The 23,193-nt window shown below is 39.2% G+C and overlaps 1 protein-coding gene across 4 annotated transcripts in view; it reads left to right on the forward strand.

Annotated features, from left to right (window-relative positions):
• The first annotated feature begins 495 nt into the window (after positions 1–495).
• Positions 496–23,193, forward strand: part of LOC144042778 (ryanodine receptor 3-like) — a 105,537-nt gene continuing 82,839 nt past the window's right edge. For 3 of the 4 annotated variants that reach the window (XM_077555741.1, XM_077555752.1, XM_077555768.1), the window contains exons 1-6: positions 496–964; positions 13,783–13,902; positions 17,101–17,205; positions 17,720–17,740; positions 22,214–22,288; positions 22,638–22,716. In XM_077555741.1, coding sequence (XP_077411867.1) covers positions 917–964; positions 13,783–13,902; positions 17,101–17,205; positions 17,720–17,740; positions 22,214–22,288; positions 22,638–22,716 — 448 coding nt within the window. In that variant the 5' untranslated portion in view covers positions 496–916. The remainder of the gene's footprint in view (positions 965–13,782; positions 13,903–17,100; positions 17,206–17,719; positions 17,741–22,213; positions 22,289–22,637; positions 22,717–23,193) is intronic. The other variant, XM_077555760.1, reaches the window with a different exon arrangement.

The following is a 23,193-nucleotide window of genomic DNA, read 5'->3' on the forward strand; positions in this document are numbered from 1 at the left end:
GGGTATTAAGAAGAAATACAGTATAATTTAATGGAATAATATATTACAATTAAATTGAAAATTCATTGAAGTTATTCTGACATATTTTAGGCCAGTAGAGACGGCCTTTGCTAGCACTGATTGTCAACACCCCCAAACACACTAAATTCTTTGTAGCGTTGTAGGTCCACTGCTCCGACGGTAGAGAGCAGCATTGTATTTGATATTAGGGAGGCCCCTTCATTGAGAGCGTAAATACAGTTTTCATACACGGATACACTATCAGTGACCGATACTATAATTCCCATTGTTAAAATCGCAGACGTAAAAATTTGAGAGAACTAAAACGACTTTCTTAAATTTCTGTAGGTTTTAGGGTCGTTTTAAAAACGTTGTCTACTATAGTGCAATGCATCCTAGGATCAGGATCCAGCTGTGGCCAAACATTGATTGTCTAGACGTGTTGCTCATCTGAGCTCGTACAGTAAATGGAAGCTGACGTGATGATGTGCACGCTTTCACGGCCCATTTTGCAGGGGTTCCGAGAGTCTCGAATAAACAACATTGATTGTTATTATCGCGGTTTGAATGTCACGCTTGCATTTACACGCTATGAGGGTGACGTTGTAGACGTGTCTGCTTCTACTTGTTTCCACGCCACGTCGTCCACAGTCGCTCCAGTCAGCATCAGCATCATCTTCAGCAGCAGCAGAAGCAGCAGCAGCAGCAGCATCCTCTTTGCACACTCTCCTCCTTCCTCCTCCTCCCTTCCTTCCTTCCTCCCACCTCCTCCTCCTCCTCCCCGGGGGCCGCCGGTGAATGAGGCTTGTACACCGGGGTTTGGCCGGCAGTCTCGCCGCTGTATGACCGTGGATTAGCTGTATGCACACGTCGACCGTGAAGAGGAGCCAGCGCCTGAGCGGGCTCACTTGCAGCCATGGCTGAAGGTGGAGAAGGAGAGGATGAAATTCAGTTCCTCAGAACTGTGAGTACACGTTTGCTGATACGCTGCTCTGCAGACTTCTCTTTGTCGTTCATCCCATGTAAAGGAGGTTGTTTATGTCTCAATCAAGTGCCCGTCATGTGGGATGGTTTTATTTCATGTCATAACATATAAATAACCTGCTAGAGCCTTGTGCACATCTTGAAGTCGGTGATAGTGTTGCCTTATTGTTTGTGCAGCAGCTCAGTGATTCCTTCATATGCACTATGCAGTCTTTGAATGAAGTTGACAATAAGTCCATCAAGCCATCTTAAATCTTTGTTTGTCAAGATAGTTACAGTTACACTGATAGATAAATATTCATTTAAAATTATGTATGTTGTGTAGACTGTTGAACATACTATACATATTTGGACAGTTGTTTGTAATGGTTTGGTTTATTTATAGCGTAAATGTTTTGAACCTTTTGTACTATATTTCTTTAGAGCAGTGGGTCTTAACCCGGGTTCGATAGCACCCTAGGGGTTCGGTGAGTCAGTTTCAGAGGTTTGGCGGCGGTTAAGACACACACCAAACTCAGATGACTTATGATGATTGGCTTCAGGTGGTAACGCTAGATTGCTTGGCCTGTCTGTGCAGGAGGGAATTTGGTGCGCTCAGTAGCCGACTTGCGACTGTTGTGATGGTACGTCGTGTGATTTGTAATCCTTTCATGCTGACTATGTCGAGCAAAAAAAGAAAGCGGTTGAACGAATATGTACAATACAAATTCACATAGAACGGAACATATGGTGTTCCACAGGGTTCAATTCTGGTGCCTCTTTCTTTTCTTTTCTTTTCTCTCATTTTTTTCTGGTGCTTCTTTCTGTTTCCATTGTATCTGCTGCCCCTGGCTTTCAAGTGCTCTATTAATGTAGAGTTGAGTTGAGTGATGGGAGTCTGCGTCCAACTGCATGATTTGAAACGCCAAGTTGAACAATTCTAGCCCAGCAAAACTTGCTTTTAGCAAAACTAGAAGAACACTTACAGCTGCACGGAGATGGGGAATCCAAGAACACAACACTTTCTGAATTCAAGAGAGCCAGGTTTGATGAAAAGGCTACTCTCCCTGTTTATTTGTTCACACTCTTGAATTAAAAAAAAAAAAAAAAAAATTAAAAAAACAACAACATTTTTTTTTTTTTCAATAAAGAGGGTTCGGGGGATGTGCATAGGAAACTGGTGAGGTTCAGTACTTCCAATAACCCATAAAGTTAAAAACCACTGCTGTAGTTAGAGGAACTTCTAAAAGTTTCTTAAAAAACTTAAAAAACTTCTGTAAGTTTCTTACACTCTCTAGCAAAAACAGAGGCAAAATATTAAAAACAGTTGTTAGTGCAATGCAACCTACTACAACCATACAACCACAATTCTAGTCATATTAGTGAATAAATTAACTGCACATATTTTTTGTATCGTCACCATTTTAGGTAGAGCTCATCTTCTGGATCTTTTTAGAATGTGCAGGTGTATCTAATCTTAAACTCCAGCCTTGGCCTGTGCAGCAACTGCAGCAAAGGTCTACGCAACTAAGCGGAGTAAGATTCATTCAAATATTCATTGTTATTCCTGATCATAGCAATTCAGTATGATGAGGACAGACAAGGGGCTCCGGGTTCAACGTGATTTGCAGTATCAGTTTAAACAAACGGGAAAACTGTTGGCAAAAATAGATGATGACATAATGTGGCCATTTGTGGTCAAATTCCATTAAAGTTGAATAACAAGGGGATCTTACTGTCTGTCTTTGTCCTCAATTTTTTAATTAGTCATTCAGTTACTACCGAACAAAAACAACTGTCAAAATGTCAAAATCAATCCGAGAAGCATGGTTCCATAGCACATGAACCACGTACCTAAATGATGGAGTCTTGAATATGTAGTCGATGCACTTTCTTTCCCCAAGAACAGCAGTGATCTTTTAAAATGTTCCTTTCTCTCGCTCACTGTCGTCTGATACCTCCTGCTCGTTTGTCCCCACAACCACTCAACCTTTTAACCGCAGTGCATAGAGGTCACCAAATCAGCACGTTCTCCCGCTCCTAAAAGGAGCTGACATTTCTGCGCCGCTGCTCCTCCTTTCTGGGAAAGAATGTAAATGGCATCCTTTTATAATTGTATTTTTTTTCATAGGCTCGCCTATTTTTGGATTTGGTACTTTTAGGTCAGTGAAGAAGCTTGGTGTGCATGTGTGTGTGTGTTGAATGCAAATGTGGAGCTGTGTGGTGCAGTCAGGCTGCACCAGACGTGCCACAGCAGAACACAGTGCAGAAATTATTCATCAGTCCAAGCACGGCGTGGACACACACATACATGCATTTATGTAGCGTAGGTGCTCACTTTACAGCTCATTCCTGCAGAAATTAATGCTCAACATAGATACATGTAAGCTTATGCCAACAGAGCAGCATGATTACACACACACACACACACACACGCACGCACGCACGCACGCACGCACGCACGCACGCACACACACACACACACACACACACACACACACACACAGAGTAAACTATGTGCCATGCATTTAAGTCACTATTGGTTTGCCTGTATGGAGGCTGTATGTTTCCTGCTCGCATCCATATGTTACTCGTTATTGGAGTCAAAGCGCTTGATAAAGCAGTTTGCAAACTGCTTCTTCTTCTCTAACAACAGAAAGTAATTTCCCTGGAGTGGGAGTAGAAATTACCCCTGCCGGACTGCTGCCTATAAAGCCAACTCTGTGGGAGGAGAGGAAAAGATGTGAGGCAACCCCTGAAGTTGACTCGGTTGTGGGTAATTTGGTGTTGACAGGAAGAGGAGTAGTGTTGATGGTGAGCCAGGAGACTTTGCTTCCTCCAAACTGTTGTTTAACTCCTTGAGTGTGTCGTTGCATGAATTGCAGTCAACGAGAATCCTAATGAGCGCAGCCAGCGATGACAATTGTCTTCAACTGGGTTGTTGTTGTCTGTTTTTTAAATGGGAATGAGCTAAGAAAAGTTGTAAGCAGCTCTGCTTTGATCAATCATTAAGCCAGAAAAAAAAGAGGTAAATAAATAAATAGAAATAAACATTTACTATGGCCAGGGCTGGACTGGTCATCTGGCATACAGGGCAGATGCCCGGTGGGCCAGCCTCTTTTAATTAATATTCTACATTTTACCCCAAGAGACTGCCCTACAATTTAGAGAGACCAGTTTGTTAATCTGGTTCGACTATAGATGACAAACTCAAGCATCATCAGTGGCAGAACTACATGTTAGACAGGAGTCGGGCTGGGCTGGGCCGGTAGCCCTAAGTCAAAATGCCAGGGCCGATTTTTGTGTGCCAGTCCAGCCGTTGACAGCAATGGGTGTCTTTTGGATGAAATCACCACGTCACAGTGGAATGCAGAAACCCATTAACATGGCGGCTCTCTGAAAATTTGACCGTTACAAGCAAGCTCGTGATTGATCAAAGTTAAATCTACTACAAAGAGTGTGTCACAAAATAGAGAAAAATGATGGACGTTATTTAAATTTAGAAGAAGAAGCAAGGATGTAATGTACACACGCTCATGGTTGTAAAGTTTGTCGAATATTTGTAAAAACAAAAACAAAAAAACAACCAAAACAAACATTATTATTATTTTCATTGTTGTTGTTGGTATTTTATAAAAGAAAAAAAGACGATTCAGTTGTTTGAGACGTCATTAAAGCTAATATTATCATCATAAAACCACTGCCATGAAATGTCTTTTATGCATTTTTTGGTCCAAAATAGGTGATTTGCATGAAACCAACCAAAATGTCCGACTAGTGAAGACTAAAAAATAGTATGAGGTAAAAACTAAGTTTTTTTTTTGTGATGAAAAGATGAAAAAAAAGAGTGTAATACAAGAGTCTAACATTTGGTTGTTTCTGTGTTTACATACAACACAATATTCTGTGAGCCTTGAAAGATCAGTCAGAATGCTCAATAGGTTCTCTCTACACATGCCACAGGAACTTGTACACATCCTGCTTGGAATTGGAGTTGCCCTAAGATGCACCAATAGTGGCTTCGTAATGAGCAAGGAAAGGACTAATATGAATAGAACATCAGCTTATGGTCACATGAATCAGACTGCTCATTACCCACGAGTAGTCCTCTAAATGGATTGGTAGCTCACTGCGTGTAGCGTCATTAGACTAGACCCAGTAGGGAGCAAAAAGAGGGATTCGGAAAAGCATGCAGTATGTCGGTAAGTGCACAAACAAGCACAACCTTGCTGTTGCGGGGATCCCTGCAAGGCACATATAATATTTGGGCAACTTATTATCAGTCTGAGTGGGCGTAGCGACTTTGATAAGGCCAGACTGGCTCTGTGACTAACATGCTGTGGCAGCGCTCGACTTGTTTATGTGAAGGTACCGGGATTGCTTTGCATTCAAGCGATGACTGTCAGTGTGGAAGCAAAGAGGAAGAAAAAGACAGGGTATATTAATTAGCTGTACTAGCAAAAACAAACAAAACAAAACAACAATAGAGCAGGTGTTAAGTGTCAAAGTTGACTGTCAAGTGTGTGTTTCATTTGTGCCAACCTGGCAACCCAGTCACTGTTGCGGCGCACTTGCTAGTCAGTGGAGTAGCTACACTGAATACCAATAGCAATGGATCATGGAAGGAACCCCGAGGGTGATTACATTTAGATTCACAGATTATATTTTTGATAGAGTTGTCAAAAAAAGGACGGCAAAATGCCTGGTTTGTGTCTCAAAGATAAATACACAAAGTCAAACTTCATTCATCACTACAGGTAAGCTAACATCTTTTGCTAGCAATTACAAGATATGTTATGGATTGGTTGACCAGATTAAAAACAAACAAAAAAAAAAAACAAGTTACATTACAATTTTGCTGAAATCAAATACTGTATACAATAAATTCTCACCAGGACGTATTTAGAACAAATTTAATCTCGAGTCAATCTTGTGACCTTGGTTGTGTTAATGCTAAATGCTATTTTGGTTGACAGTTCAAGCGTAAAACAAGTCAATGCACTCACCATGTTCCAACCTTTTTTAGCAATTTGGGGCTGGCGAAATCTGACAGGACTCGGGACACAAGGGTAAAAAAAAGGCACATTTGGTCACCCTTCGGACCATTAATTACTATGTGTGAACATGCATGAAAGTAACGTAATTAGAGGTGGAAAAGTTTATGAAACCTCTCTGAGCTCTTTGTTTTCACTTTCCACTGTTGCGGATTGGTTCGCATCGTGACGCAGGACATGCTTGAAGTTGAGACTTGAAGGTTGTGACTCGAGACTGACTTGCAAACTTGCACATAGGTGACTTACTCTCACCTCAAATTTTTTTATTCTTCTTTAAAAAAAAAAAATCACAATCCCCTCAGTTTTCTTTCCCCCTCAAAACCACGGCTAATGCTAATGACATGAGCTATGCGGTGTGTTTGTACGCTGTGATGATAAAACACCTCGCTAGTCTTTATTGCTGCATTCATAAGACAGAAAATATTTGATTTGAATTTAAACTGAACATGTTTGATGACCTCAACGTGTATCTTCTCATTTAAATTAATTCATGGTGTTGTGATGTCAGATTCCTCATGTTTATTGGAAATATCACTTTTATGTATAGAAATTTGCTACTAAATGGAGCTGCCGTCCGAGGGTACTGAAGATGTTATTTAATGATTGAAATAGTGATGTGTGTGAAAGTACTGCTCGCTGGTTAACCAGTGGTGTTCTGCAGTGTAGTGTAGTATAGCTCTATAGTGTTATAGTTATAGTGTTTAAAAAAATTAAGGAAAAATGCCATCACAATTGTGATAGCTGTCATTTCAATATCTCATTACCAACTGACATTTATTGAATAAATGTGCAATGTGTGAGTTTTTATCAGACGTGACATTCATATGCAAGATAGTGTCATTGTAAATGCACATTTTAAACCCTCTCAAAATGTGAAGCCATCTGTATTGATAAAAAATACATACGGATGAACGTACACCTCTGAGGCTGCATCACTATTGATTTTCCTCATCACTCTCATTTTGCATCACCCAGGACAATATCATCAACCATCGAGTTCCGCGCAACAAAGTTGGTTTGTCGCGATAGTGGTGTTCAGCAGGGACAATTTCCCTCTGTTGCATGATGATGACAGATAAAATTGGCCTGTGAGGTAGCGGGCAAGCCCACAGACATACCCGTGTAAAGCAGCTGTAATGAGCTATTGATCGTGCCACCAAATGAAGAAATTTCCGCAGTAGTGTCAGTGGCATGCAGTAAGCAGCCCTGATTGATCCCGTGTGTCAGGGTGTGAATATTTAACAAGGCACTGACTGAAGCGTCTCTCTGTGGAAGACCCTTTTATTCTTTATGTTTCTCTGTTATACATCTGATGTGTGCTCAATATTTGACACAGTGCTATGGTTGGTTGGATACTGATTTATATTTTTATTGGATGTTGGATTCACTTCATCAGTATGTCATTGAGAACTTTGCTGTCATGTGTCATCTTTTGGCTATTATAAATATTTTTAGGGGGCGAGGCAGAGCTCGGGAAGCACAATGTTAACAACAGCATGCCTAACTTAATTGACCTCTGTGATTAATCTTGCACAAAACTTAAATATAGTATATTATAGTGATGCATCCATCCAGAGAAAAGTTAAGCCTGATAAAAAAGAAAGAAAAAGAAGCACACATGCAAGTCTAGCTACAAATGACGTTGGCCTGAGTATTTTAACTATATAAGCCAATTCCTTATTAGATGCATAGAAGAAGAAGAGTCTGTTATCTGTCCTCTCTCTCAAGAGGAAGAGCAAGCTGCGCAAGCGACAGCCGCGTTACCACAGAAACAATGTCAGTGTGTCACATTTTATTCATTAAAAGTCGTCCCTCCTTTGGCTGCGCTTATGAATCATTCTCTTACACGCATCAATTCTACTATCTGCCTGTAATGGGGTCCAATGTTCTTCCTTCCCACTGTGCCCAGAGTAAGCCATTTAAAAGAGTGTTAACTGCAGCAATCTGCTGCTGTTAAGCTTACTTTGCCCTCCCTCGTAGCAAGGTGGAATTTTCTCTCAGGCTCGAGACAGCTCCCGACAAAAAAAACACTTCTCTGTCTTTATGCTTTGGGCAAGGTTTTTATCACCAAAGTAAGTTTTGGAAATTGATTTTCCAAATTATTAAGTGCCGCTTCTGACAAACAGACTGTTTTGATGACAAGAAATTGCTTTTTGTCATAACCTTTCCTAAGAATTGTCAGCTATCACAAAACGTTTTCCCACTGTGCTCTTTCCCATTGTCTACTCTGATTATGTTGTAAAGAGTCTCAGCTGCGCTTTAGAGTTAACGGGAACTCTTCACCTGCGTATCATCAACAGTCCCTGAGCAAACAGAGCTTGACGTAACAGTGTCTCAGCTGTAAGTCGGTCTTGGCTCCCCTCTGCAAGGACAGCTGCATTGATACATGGATGAGCATGGAGGAAGAATTGGAGTCAAGGCAGGCTTTAAAAAGTCATTCCAGGCAGATAGGACTAATTTGACCCCCCCAAAAATCAGTTATACATGAACTATTATTCAATCACCCTGACCTCAATATGAAAGATCTATTGAATAACATATCATATGGCACAGCTCAAGCATGAATTCCCTGATATCTTCTTCTTTTCCTTTCGGTATGAGGCCGGAAAATCATTCAGTGGACACTTCATTAGGTACTCGTCCATATGCAAATGATTAAAAACTGGCAGTATTCAGTCCAATTCTGCAGCTGTGCTTATTACAACAACATTGTAATAATTATTATATATTTTTTGGATCCATCTAAAAGCCACAGTGGTCATATGATGACAAAGGTCTTAAGTAAAAAAATAAAAATAAATAAATAAAAATAAAATAAAAAAGGCAACAAAACACAACCACATTTATACAAACGTGACAAAAAAACAGCAGCAACACAAGTGGTATTAGTTCCTAGACAAAATAGCCTTTTGTTATTTTTCTTGAAAACCGAAGTACCGGAATTTGCTTTGTGTACACAGTACAACGAATACGCTGCTCGTGTTACTCCCTCACTAGGCTTCCAAGAAGCTTTTTCACCTAAAAATACAACATGTTTCACAAAGAGCCTCAATTCCCTCGGCAAATGAGGAAGAGGAGCAGGGGACTGTTGTTTGTTCCTACTTACTCCCCAACTACAAACCCCGACTAAAATGTTGCCACAATGCCACCACGTCGAGTATGGAAAATACAGTAGAGGAGAAGCAATGCTATGTATGGATATATGTCCTATATGTATGGATAAATTCACATAGCAATGCCGTGCATCTTTCCATTGAATGGCGCCCGCGGACAGTATTATTATAGACAGCATTTACAGTACATACACATACAGTAGACGTTGACGCTGCAGCCATATTGGATGAGGCAAAGTGAAGCTATTTGTAAAGATATCTTGTTCACTTTCTCCTTGGAGATGTATCATCAACTCATTGGATTAATAAGGAACCATTACCTTTGATTACATTATCTCATTCTAACTCAATCTTACTAATATATTCTGATTTAATGGTGAATACAATTGCCACATCCAATATGGAGGATGCGCTGACATATCCCTTCGAACGGGCCACCTTTTTGAACGTTGTCTGCAGCAGAATTAAAAAGAAAAAAGGAAAGCAAAATCCAACCTCACGATATGCGGATCCTGTGGTTTCTTTTTTCAAGTGGCTCTTAAGTTGTAATGGAATTAGTTAAGTAAATAATTGATAATTGTTTATATTAAATTAAATATAAACAATACAATACAAATATGGTATTTTATTATTAAAATAATATGCTAATTAAACCATTGTACATATTTTACATGCACATCTAAATTTTAGATACTTATTTGTCTCACCTAATTTTAGAATGACCTGGCCTATATTTGTCCATTACAGGAATAAATGTAGCCCTTGAGCACAAAAGTTTGCTTACCCCTGTTTTAGATAATAACATGTTATATTATAGAAAATAATTGGAGCAACATTGGTGTCATATTTTATTTGTCATTTTGTTGCCCTTTTACTTTAATGGGTGAGTACATTCCCTTTTTCCAAGTGTTCAGGACTTGTCTTTGTGACAGATTGCAACTTGCTGCTGTCCGATTGTACTACCAAAAATCTTTTGCAAGAGCTGTAGTATGGTTTTTGTTGTGTGTATTTTAAATGTACACTCGCTTGACTTCAATACACATCTAAGGATGATATTTTCCCAGGCTACACATGTGAACTTTGAAACTCAGTAATCATTAACACTCTCATATGTATTTCACACTAGTTAATTTAATTCACGCGTTACAATAAATCAATGCAATTATGAGTCAACTACTAACTATAAATGATAAGCATGCTCTGGTAATAAATACGAAGGGAAGTAGCGCCGCATAATTAGTAGGACAACAACAAGCATCCTTGCGACGTGTTCCCAGTTATTTTATGTCAGACTGCAATAATGAAGTCCAAGATAATGTGCATGTAAAGCTAGCACTATCACTATCTCATCGAAAATGCTGTGAGACCCTAGCGTCTCATGAGAGACCATGGATTGCTATCAATTACCCCCCAAAAATTAAGGTTTGAATATCATCCTTGCACTTGATCAGATAAAGTAGTTTTTGTCACTATTAGACAAGATTACACTAATAAAAAACGGAAGTGAGGAGAGAGGGAGTTTTAGGATGTGTCAAGTCAAGAAGTAGATGGTGTTGCACTTTGCCAGCCAGGATATGTGTTGGATACAAGGAGGGCGAGCTGAGCTCTGATGGGTTCCGGCCCAACTTAACACGAAAAATGCTTCTCAGAGAGGCCATGTCCAGTGATTGGCTGAGTGGTTTAGTGGAGAGAAGACCTACTGTCACTAAGCAAAAATCTCCACCAATGTTGTCTTTTCCCCATGCATCCAAGGAGAGCGATTGGTCGAACCCAGGAAAATATCATGACGGGAGCACTCATTGATATGCTTTAGTGCTACACCCACAGGTCTCAGAGGTAAATGGATTTTACAGCGTTGTTGCAGTATGCACATAATGGAGACGACAGGATTATAGATTTACACAGAACAAAGGAATACGACAGTGTGGGGTTGGTGGGGTTGGGGGGGGGTATCATAACAGAGTCAAATTCAATCTCAAGGTGCCCTTGGAGACTCAACTCAGGCCTAACATTCTTTTAGGATAATTAAATTATTCTCTATTTTCTATTACAGAGCTGTTGGTCTTCAAATAACATTTATATCAGTGTGCTGGAACTTTTATTTTTTAACTTGAGAGAGGCCCTTTTGGTCTAACATTTTAAGATGAAGTAATGGCTGTGGGTAACCGATCTCTTTTTGGTACTTTTTGTTGCATTTTACATATGTTTCAAATATTTGACAAATTATGGTAAACCACTGGACTCTAATTTAGATTAAAGATGACAATTATTTGTGCTCATTTGTTTCCCCTCTGACTGGCTAAACTGTCACATAATGATCAATACTTTTAACTTATAGCATCTGCCTCAAACTTCCAAACCAGCCCATTGTAAATTATACTATAAATTTTAATATGCATCTACGTTTAATACCATATTGCTATTGATCTTTTTTTGTTTTTGTTCTTAAAATGAATGTTAAAATTCACTATGAGCTCAAATTTGTACTCTTCTAGCTGATGTACGGAAGCGTATTGCATTCACTTGAAAAAAAATTTCCTTTTTTCTGACAAATTTTTTGGGGGGGAGCGTTGTTTTTTTGAATATTTTTTCCCTTTTTTTTTTTAAATAATTTTTTTTCTGTTTTAATTTTTTTCCCTCTGTTTTTCTGATTTTTTTTTTCTGTTTTTCGGAGTAATTTTTCCCTGTTTTATAAAATAATTATTTTTCAGGTTTTTTTTGATTATTTTTTTTCTTTCTGTTTTTCTGAATTTTTTATTTTAACGGGTTTTCCCTCAGAGATTAGATAAAAAACCACAATACAGTATACACATTCATTCCTTTATTGAGAGCCAGTAAGTAAACATGACCATCTTATTTAGTTTAAAGTTTTATGAGTGCGAACAAAAAAAAAAAGTCATTCGAGGCTTCTAATTTGGATTTTCATGCCGCTCTTCCAAACGAACAAACGAGTAACAAAAATGTGTGCACATGCATCCGAGACATGGAGTAGCTTTCAGCGCACTTTTTCATCAGCCTGCACTGTAACATACTGTAGATGCTTATGTATATGGCTACTTTATTACCACCGCATTCTGCTCTCAGCACATTCCTCACATTAAATAATGCAGCTGGCCATTGTACAACAATCTCCCGCCCCCTTTCCTTGTCCCATAACACCACATATCATCAGATTTCTGCTTAGTCAGCTATCACGAAGAGTAACTAGTACGAGTTCAGCGTTTATAGTCTTCAACGCTATCATCTCGTTTATGCAACAGTGTCATTGGATGCTTCTTTTTTAGCAGTTTTTTCCCCCACAGAAAAAGTAGCTTCTGGCAAAAGGGATAATTGAACTGATATGCCATCAAGCTGGCAGCTAGTGCTTAGCAACAGTGAAAGAAAACTTAAACAGAAGCACTGCAGTCAGGGAGGCCAGCCATCTGCATGAATGTTGTATGAGACCTTTTAACACAATGTTATTTACATGCTAACAAATGTTTAAAAAGGGACTGTGACCCGATAGCATGGAATTCCTTCATCATGTTTGCATGTGTCATGTAGTAATGCAAACATCAGCTCAACTTCAATACACATAGATTGTTTTTAAATGTCTGCCACCATCATGCCCAACGACACAGCCTCATAAATCCAGTTGGTAATTCTCAAACACCATCACAGATATAATTGGAAGAGTAATGTAGTCCAAGCAAAAATATACTGTACATGCATTCATTTATGTAGGCTATTACTTTTCTTTCAAATCCTAGAATGTTCCAATCAATTGCTCCAACCTAATTTGCACTATACAAACAGTGTAAATAGCCTTAAAGAGATTGGACGGGCTCAAAGGGATCAACCATGGATGTGTTTGATCATTACATTTTGAAAGGAAAACCTCCCAATTAGCCAGTCGAGGGAAAGAAAAACAACTCTGTGCGTGTGTGTGTGAAGCTTTAAGTCTGCGTGTCGTATTTGAGTGCTCAGTTTTATATTTGCAGCATAGAATGCTATGCTTGATGAATAGGAACTGATTATGCTTCCTTGTAGGAAAATGTGTTTGGGATTCAGTGTGTTGCTCAGCGATTCTTTGACGACGCCAGTAGTCTGATGACTTGAACCACTTCAGTAAATGTCGAAACGAGGTTGTTTGGTGTTCTTTTGGTGCCCTCCATTATTATTATAATTTTTTTTTTAAATTTTTTTTTTAGATGTGTTGAATTAACCACATTTTGTTTAGTGTAGAATATATTCATGCATTGTATGTTATTTATTTATTTATTCATTTTATTTATTTATTTATTATTAATATTTTATTATTTATTCATGTATTTTAGATCATCAGAGTAATACATTGTTTGAATATAAAGGGCTTTTTGAAAGCGTTTTGCTATATTATAAATTAATGGCTGCTGTGGTGTTAGCATTAATTTTTATAGTTTTATTTTGGGTCAAGGATAGCAACCTGGTTTTTAAAAACATGCTCCAAAAAAATGCAGCCCAGTACAGACATCAAGTACAGACAAAATAACAACAAACAAATGATAATACAATTCAATTTCTATTCACAGTCGCAAGGCCCCTGCATCTACGTGTCCTGGCCAAAAGATGCGGGGTGGCCGTGTGCGCTACATGAGTGCACACCCAGATTGAAGTCTGTTTTGCTTTGACAGGATGATGAAGTGGTGCTCCAGTGCGTGGCCTGCATCCAGAAGGAGAATCGAAAGTTTTGCCTGGCTGCTGAGGGGCTGGGCAACCGGCTGTGTTATCTGGAGCCCACATCTGAGGCAAAGGTAGGCACACAAACTACTGTCGCTTTTCCATCCGTCCATCCATTTTCTACCACTTACAGTCAAGGGAAAAAAAAAACATGCATGCAACTACTCACAGAAAGAGCTAACCTGAAATACAACATAAGTCACTACCATTTAAGGACTGCTTTCTGGATCCGTGTGTCCGCATGGTGCAAAATTGGCCCATGTGACGTGGATATCGTGGTCCACTTCTATGCACGAGCATCCACTCGTGTGTGTGTGTGTGTGTGTGTGTGTGGTTTCTGTGGAATAAAAAATGTCAATGTCTCTTTTCTAAAATGCTCATTAGCTGAGATCATAATTATACAAGTAGTTCAAATAGTACAGGTAGCATTCACTTCAATGTATTGTACATAAACGACCTACAGTCACTAATAACACAATATTGTGGTACTTGCTCATACAGGCACACATTATAAATCGAGACAAATTGTGAAAGAACTCAAACGTGTCCCCTTCATCTCGCCATTAGCGTGGGTCTTAAATGTAGATGGCCAAAACAGGCCTAATTAAAATTAAACTGCACTAATAAACTAACCATCAGAGGCTGCTGGAACTGCATAAATGGAAAACCACCTGGCCTTTTTAACAGAAGTGCTGCTTATGTCGTAACATGATGAAGAATTTTAATAGGATATTGCTGTTACATTATATGCCAACAACAAACAAAAGGGGCTTTGTTTGTTTTCACTTTGGCATGGACCAATGCACACAACCCACAACACATACTGACATAAATTGTGATATGAATGGAACTGTATGCAGATCTGTGTTCCACAAGTTTAAAGTGGTGGAGCGGGAACCATGGAAGAGCCTTAACCTAAATACAGTATAAGAAATCAAATCGAATATGTACTGTACTGTATAGTTTACATAAAAGCGAACTGGATGAAAGGTTGTATTCGCCCAGGCAAGAGCGCAGCTGGACCCAAACCTCCATACAGCTCATTCTTTTTTTTTTTGCAGCAAGCAGTCAGCAAAGCCAACGGGAGATGCGCTTAAAAGCACATTATCAGCAGACTCATTTATGAGCTTTTCTCGCAAAGGTTAAGAGATGGCTCTACTTCTTTGGACCTGCTGTCTGGTGATGATTTGCTTGAATTACGTCCTCTGGACATTTTTAGTAGACTGTTTCATAGAGAGTATTGTCACTTGTGCCTGCCTTCAACTTTATTATTGCTGAACAGTGTGTTTGTAGCTGATGTTGCATTTTCTAGTTTGTTTACTCACCAGCAGCATGGTTCTGAGAAACCCGATCTGGTTCACATTTTAATCCACTAAGCAGATACAGTATAGGGACCACTTTAAGAGTATCAAGGCAGGTCTTTCACTTCCCTTTTGTATGAAGTGTAAACTTCATCGAAGCTGAAGAGAGGAAAGGAATCAGTCTTAACCCTTTCTGGTGCTATAAATAAATGCTGCAATACAGTCAAGCTGCCACCGACCAATGCTATGTATTAACCTCAATGATTGGTGGCGAACCAAACATCAAATCACAAGCTGCTGTAAAGCTGTCGCCTTGCTTTGCCCTGCGAGAGTGTAACCTGACAGGAATGGACACTCATCATCCACTCCATCTCCCATGGACCTTCATTTTTCCGCCATACTCTGTAGGGCAGTTCAACATTGGTCGCAGGGGTCAAAGGAGTGCTGTTAATCACCCACAGGGATTGGGGTGGGCGAAGCTGAATTGCTTCCATCCGGCCATTTGGTTCATTTCTCCACCGAATCACAATGTTACTTCTATCTTGCAATGATGTGGTGCATATGTTTAAGTCTAGTCTGTCTTATACTCTTTAGTATACTGTCTATTATGTACAACTCATTTAATGCAATATTCAAACAGTAATCTAATCTTTTACACAATTTAATCTATTCATTTAAAAAGTTGTTAAAATTGTTCTAAAGCTAGCTTGTTGTTTACCTAACTAATAACTAGCTAGCGAGCTCTTATTTACATGACTAGATAGATAGATAGATAGATAGATAGATAGATAGATAGATAGATAGATAGATAGATAGATAGGGGTGTTAGAAAAAAATAGATTCGGCAATATATCGCAATATTACAGCGCGTAATTCTCGAATCGATTCAATATGCGGTCGGATCGATTTTTAAACATCATTTTTTTATGGGAATATTCAACAAAAAATCTTACCTAGGGTTAGGATTCACACATTAAGCATGGAAGAATGTTATATTAATGGAACATTAAGCCTTAATATTTTATTTCAGTGCTGTTCAAACATGAAACAGACTGCAACCCGTTTGTTAAATGCAGTGGCTCAGTTATAAGCCTGAATTTTCAGATAAATAAATACATTTTCATAAAAATCTTACAGTGTACATGTACAAGTTTACTTCTTAGTATTTTCTAAATTTGAGTTAAAAAACAGCAACGCAATAATCAATTTATAGATTCGTGTCGGGATTAATCGGTATCGAACCGAATCGCCAGGTACTAGGCAATTCACACCCCTAATAGATGGATAGATGGACGAATGGACGAATGGACGGATGCCCAACTTTGTGCCCACCTCAGTATATCTTTGACGCTGTCCCCTAAGCACAAAATTACCAGCGGGTAGGCACTCACCTCCATGAATAGAACATCTGCAGCATCTTTTTGCAGATCCTAAAGAAAGTCTTCTGAGGAAGCACGGGCAGCTCTTTCCTTTGTCACGTGTACACGGCAATAGTGTTAGCTGCAGTTATCCAGAATTTAATGATTGGGCATCACACTACAGTATCCATGTTTTTATCTTGCTTAGATGGCAAAAATGTTCTTAAATCTAATTCTGCTTGGATGAATATGACAACACTTTATATTATGGAGGTTGCTACTGCAACACTTTCTGACATAGCTTCTTTGTTAGTGGTTTGATTTACCATATAGTAACTTTTGTGTACATTGCATTGCACTCGCCAGTGAATCTGCATACCTCAGGTTCTTTGAGAAAAGACCAAATGCATTTGTCGATCATAAGTTTAAAAAAAAGAAAAGTATCAAGTAAGAACAATGTTGCTTATGAACATTTACTGTGAATTTTTTCGCAGTATATTCTCATTTGGTAGCATTCATTGGATTCACTGATTTGTTCATCTAGTCCAAAGAAGAAACATTACAGTAATGTGTCTTAATCGCTAACCTCTTTTGCTCTGTTCTGTTGCTGCAGTATGTCCCTCCAGACCTATGCATCTGTACCTTTGTGCTGGAACAGTCCTTGTCAGTGCGGGCTCTGCAAGAGATGCTGGCTAAAAGTGGGCAGAACAATGAAGGGGTGAGCAAAACGACACACAAATGCAGAGAACACATTTGTGTATTGAAACCGAAATACAAATGATGTACCGTCGCATACTTACCCTGTATACAGCAAGCTGTGTAGGTTACAGTATTTGGAAATGATATTCATTTGCAGTGCCTGCAGTCAGCATAGTTTAAATTTCGAGATTAATAGCCTAAATAAGCCCACTGCAGTGATCAGGAGACCCAAGTTGCTGAGAGGTCCTGGCCTGCATGAATATTAATGAGGACGAAGCAGATGCAGTTGTCCAATTTAGCCCGACAGTTTTCTTTGGGAGAAACAAACTTTGCGCAAAAAGGTCATTACCAAGCTACTTCAAGAATAATGAGACAAGCTGCAGGTTGGGTGCACATTTTATCAATACAAGGTGAATTTATCATCATTTGACTCTATTTCTCTTAATATTGCTGTGTTTCCTGTCTCATTGATGTCTATTATTCCATCTTTGTGTTTTATTTTCTGTATCCGATCTCCATCTTCCACATGGTAGACTCGAGGCCCGGATCGATGGGTATGTTCACCTCTCATACCATTTCACTTCTCACCTCTCTTGTATGAAGCAGTGAAATGACACACAAAGACACGTCACACTGAAATATTTGTCTTCATAATAGGAAGTGTGGTTAATATGGATTTTTGGTAAACATATAGAATTTGATGACAAATTACGTTCAGCTGCCTTTCACCAAAGTTGTGCAGTACATTTGTTTTATGTCATTCTTGCTGTGTCAGAACAGCTCACATTTTTCAGCGTGTCTTCTTTCAGTAATTGTGATTCTAGGAAATGATACTAACAACCCTGAGATGAAGCTATCTGGAATAAGGAGCACAAATCTCTATTACTAATAAAGAAAAAAAAAGGCTTATTCCGTCACTTGGAGTCTTTTGAGCTTTTTAGCCATTTCACTCCTTAATGTCACATGATGTTGCGAAATTCCGTAAAATCCTCAGCTGTTAGCGGATCATATTCATGGTCTTGACGTCTGAGATAAATGGATGTATCAGGGCTGCAGCTTTGCCGCTGTAAAAAGGTTGCCTGTGAGCAGATGAGACCATTGGTTCCGCCACTCCTGTGTGCTGGCAGGGAATTATGGGCGGCAGCTATGGGAAAAGGCAGCTCAAAATATTAAACACTGAGGCGACGCTCAATTAGATCTATTTTACCATGAGTTCAACGTTAGCCCTCTTACACTGCACCTCTTTAAAGCCAATAAACACAAGAGCACTTAGTGAGAAGAGCTCAGCCAAGACATTTTTCATGTAGGAAATGAGCGTTTGATCGAGATCTAGAAGTTCTTTGCTGATGAGTTCGTGTTGGTTAGTGAAAGACTACGGCACCTTCTGACAAATTCAGGTTACGTCACTGATGTAGGAAAATAACTCTTATCAAAAGACCTGTAGGCCTTTTGATAGCTTGAAATAAATGTATCAGAAGTGGCCTTTCCTTTCTTTTCTTTGGTCCTTCCTCGGGTCTCCTGACGGCCTCACGACTCTGGCTGGAAGTGTTCGGTTTAGGTGAACGGTATGGGATTTTTTAATAGGTTTTAGGTGAACTAATGAATGCACACGCACTCACACGCACGCACATACACATACTCACCCACATACAAAAAAAAAAAAAAAGAGAGAGCAATGATGATGACATGTCAAATTGGTAAAATTACCGAATGAACAATACTGAGCTCTCCAGGAAGAAAAAAAAGAAAAAAAAGAAAAAAAGAAGTGGCTTTATTACATACATTTATGCTAGGTGGAGGTGCCACTGTAGACACATGTATAAATGAATGCTGAGCGGTGTTAATTGATGTCGACGGGTGTGAGTGTGTAGTGTGTCTGTCTCAGTTGTCCGAAGCATTCCAGAGAGTTGAGATGTGTGAAACCCGGAAGTCGGAAGTCTGTGGCATCTACCCCATTACAAGGCGCAGTCTCAGTTACGGGTGCTATTTTCTGTATTAAACACACATAACTCTAACACTCAAACATACGCTGGCTCAAAACATATGGTAACAGGCTTTCATGCTAAAACATACGCTAACACACATGCTAGCGTATGTTTTTAACTCTTTGACTGCCAGCCATTTTCAGAAAAGAGCACCTCATAGTGCTGATTTAGAGCATTTTGAGTGATGTTTCAAAGATTAATCGCACTATTAATTTTGACCATAGATTAGCCTTTAGCGTGACAGCGGATGGCTATGTTTAAGGTAGGACAGGTCTAGTTTCTACCTTATTCCGCTTTTCCGTAATCTGCAGTAGAAAATAGGTTGTTTTGAGCGAAATCCCGTATTTTGGATGAAACGTCTGAGTCCACACATGTGGGCATCATTTCTAAAAGTTTTGAAAATGGCTTGCTCTCTTTGATGATACGATGTTAATGGTTGAGCAAACATGCCGTTTTTGGGGTCTCCTGAAAAATGATGATTTTGGGGGTATAAGGTTTTGGCCTAACGTCAGCGATATGGAATTTTTTGCCAGGATAAATGTGGCTCCAAAATTTGGTGAGTTTATTTTGTACATTTTAGTAATGTCTCAAAAAGGCTATTATCTGGCCTGAGAATAAATAACGTTTCAAGAAGATCTTTTCAATGCGTGTTTGGTGCCCCTTCTACAATCTTCGCCTTAGCCAAAATATCATTGAAGGGGATTTGGAGGTTGAATATGTCTAGGCCAAGGCACTGAAATCAATAAGGGCTTAGAACAGATGGGCTTCTCAATAGATGCTGGCTGAAGCAAATTGCTGGTTGGGTCTGATTTAGCCGGGAGACACAGGAGGGACCGTCATGAACCACAAAGATAACACAGTAAGCGAATGCCAACCCCACAGAGCTTGATATCTATCCATCAGCAGGCTGAGATCAGTCCATCAAAGAGACAACACTACCCCAAAGGCATCAAATGTGTACTTTCTTATATTTGTGGCTCCTTCCAGAGCACAACAGTTTGGCTAATAATGTAAACAGCTGCACCTTTAAGGGGTGGCCTTGGTCTGCCAGATGTTACGCTGTTAGATTAAATGTCACTTGTGGTCAACAGCTGCATGACATTCTACAGGACACCATCCACCTCCTCTTATATCCATTTTGATCGAAACGCTTTACCTTTATGGGTCAATTAGCTACGGCTGATTCATTTTCTCATTTCAGTAATTGCGGCAACAGTTTCTAAGTGTCTCGATCATTCGCACTGCGCTCCCTCTATATAGATGACTGCCTCACAGTGCTATAGGGGTGGGAGACTTGAGTTTACTGGTCGTGGTGACTGCAGCTGGATGTGTCTCGCTGCATTAATCTCAGTATACCTCAACCAGCTGCACACAATTCTGGAAGCCAGTGTTGCAGTCAGCATCAAACTGCTGGCTGGCGTTTGTTCTGGGTAGTCAGTGGAGGTACATATTGTATAAAGAGATAACACGATTCCATGATTTATACACGCTATATGGAGAAAAGTCGTGGGAGACAGTAGGGTCCTAATAGTTACCCTAAGGCTTCATTTTGAAGACATTTTAGAGAATTCACTGCTTAGCTCCAACTTGGTGGGAACATTTTACGGAAAAACCCGTAAGCCGAATGACATTGCCCCAGTGCACAAAAAGTCCACAAAGACATGAGGAGTTTGGTGTAAAAAATGGGTCAGCAACCTTTATTGTCAAAAGAGGCATTTTAGGCCAAATAAATAACAATTGTGATGAGAAAAACAGTGTGTTAGTGTTAGTCTAGTGTACTGAGTGAGGGTCCAATAGCTATTTAGAGCTGCACCATAACAGAAAAATGTCCAGCATCCAATATTGTGAGATTCATTTTCTTCTACCTTTCCTCTTCCGCTTTATTATTCTTATTTTTCCGCGGAAATTTTTCTAATTCTTATTCTTTTTCTTAATCAATTTGATCATTTTTGGCAATTTTGTGGACATTTTATGGTAATTTGCAGGATTTCTTCTTTTGTTTTTGGACATTTTATAGTTACTTTTTAAACTTTTTTTTTCTGCCTTTTTATTAAATTCTCTGACATTTTTGGCAATTTCATTGAAATTTTATGGCAATGTTCTGCTTTTCCGCTTCCTTTTTGGACATTTTATGGTTACAGGTAATTCAGAAAACTATTTTATCTACCTTTTTCTGACAAAACTTTGGGAAGTGTGACATACATTTAAAGAATATTTTATCTAAAAAATAAAAACAATAATAATTTCTACCATTTTTTTTAGAGATCCACAGGGAGTCACATCAGAGGGACTGAAGAGCCATATATGGCTCCAGAGCCTCAGGTTGCAGACCCATGGTGTACAAGAACTTAACGGTTCTGATCTCAACCCCACAAAATCAAGTTATTTTCCTCCACCTTTTATATATATATGTATATATATATATATATATATATATATATATATATATATATATATATATATAGTGTATCTGACCAACTACATTATAATGGCATTAGGAGATACATACAATTACTTACTATGCCACGTAATTTTTGTGATTAATCACGTTTAGTGTGATGTTTATTCCTTCTAAGACTATTTATTGACAACAACTGTAACAACTACAGTAACAAGAAAGTCTTAGAATAATCAAACTCTTGTCTTACCTTAATGCTTCCTAGAGGCTGATAAGAAAGGTGAGTAATATAGGCGTTTCCAGCTGAGCAAAAAAAACATCATCAAAACTTCTCCACCTTTCGCGATATCATCCGTTCCCTTCCTGCATCTTCAACTCCATCATCGATGGAGCCATTCCCTGCTAATGTTGACATGACTGATCGTAGTTTAGCATTTTTCCTACATTCCTCTTATTGGATTGCTGGAAAGATGACCCCGTATCCTTGCACATATCTCAGGGGGAGAACACGCCTTCCCTAAGATATGTGTTCACAGCATGAGGCCGTCTTTGTCTGTGAGGAGGCCCTCGCTAAGGTCATATATTGCAGCTTTAGGTGTCATGTAGTATACATAATTACGGATATGTGTCAATTATGTCCTCAGGCAGCGCAGAGTGGTGGCCACAAGACTCTACTGTACGGACATGCCATCCTACTACGGCACTCATTTAGTTCCATGGTAAGAAGTTGCAAGGCATTCATCTGGATCTGGCATTAGGTTGCAAAGAAGTTATTAGCTAAAACTAAAATACTTTTTTTCTCTTCAAATTTCTTATTGATTTATTACTGAAACCTCAGTAGTGGTGGTTGCGGCTAACCTTGTGCTCAATCTGGTGGGGCATGCGTCCCTTTTCTTCTTCTTTTTTTTTTCTTTTTTTTTTTTTTTTTTTCTTTTCTCCAGAAAAAAAAGTGGGGCATGCTTCCCATTCCTATTAACAAAGTTGACACGTCATGGAAAATTTCAGCTCCTGATATTCACACAGGTAATTGAATATGTGTGTTTCTATGTGTGTGTGTGCTGACCACAGTACCTGGCCTGTTTGAAGACATCAAGGTCACAGACCGATAAGCTGTCATTTGATGTCGGCCTACAGGAGGATTCAACAGGTAAAAGAAATGAGAAGCTTCAGTAGTTTGTTTTCATTCTCCACAGATTCTCTCTCTCTCGTTCTCTCTCGTTCTCTCTCGGCACCTCCTCTTCCTCTTGATCTATCTCTTGGTTGTTCCTGAACAAATTTCACCGTGTGCCTTTTTATCATTGCTGTTAATATTCCCTGCAGTGTGCTGTGGACAGAAAATGTATTTCTTTTGTCAGAGCTGATTAGATGTCTCCAACGGATTTTATAGTCTTGTGCTATCCAGTTCAACTTATTATTTGCATAGTAATATTTTCCCATCTTTGCAGTTGATGAGCTGTCACCTCATTGTTGAAACATGTCACAATGGTGCTGTTTCTCCGTTTTACAATCACTTGAATTTATATATGACAATTGGGTACCGACAGTGGAGTGTTTCATCTTATATACGATCCCATTAGAGCTTGGACTCGCACCAAAGATCTGTATTCTGTTTGTATTGACACTA

The sequence above is a fragment of the Vanacampus margaritifer genome, chromosome 1 (genome assembly GCF_051991255.1).
Source record: "Vanacampus margaritifer isolate UIUO_Vmar chromosome 1, RoL_Vmar_1.0, whole genome shotgun sequence".
In the NCBI taxonomy this organism is placed as follows: Eukaryota; Metazoa; Chordata; class Actinopteri; order Syngnathiformes; family Syngnathidae; genus Vanacampus; species Vanacampus margaritifer.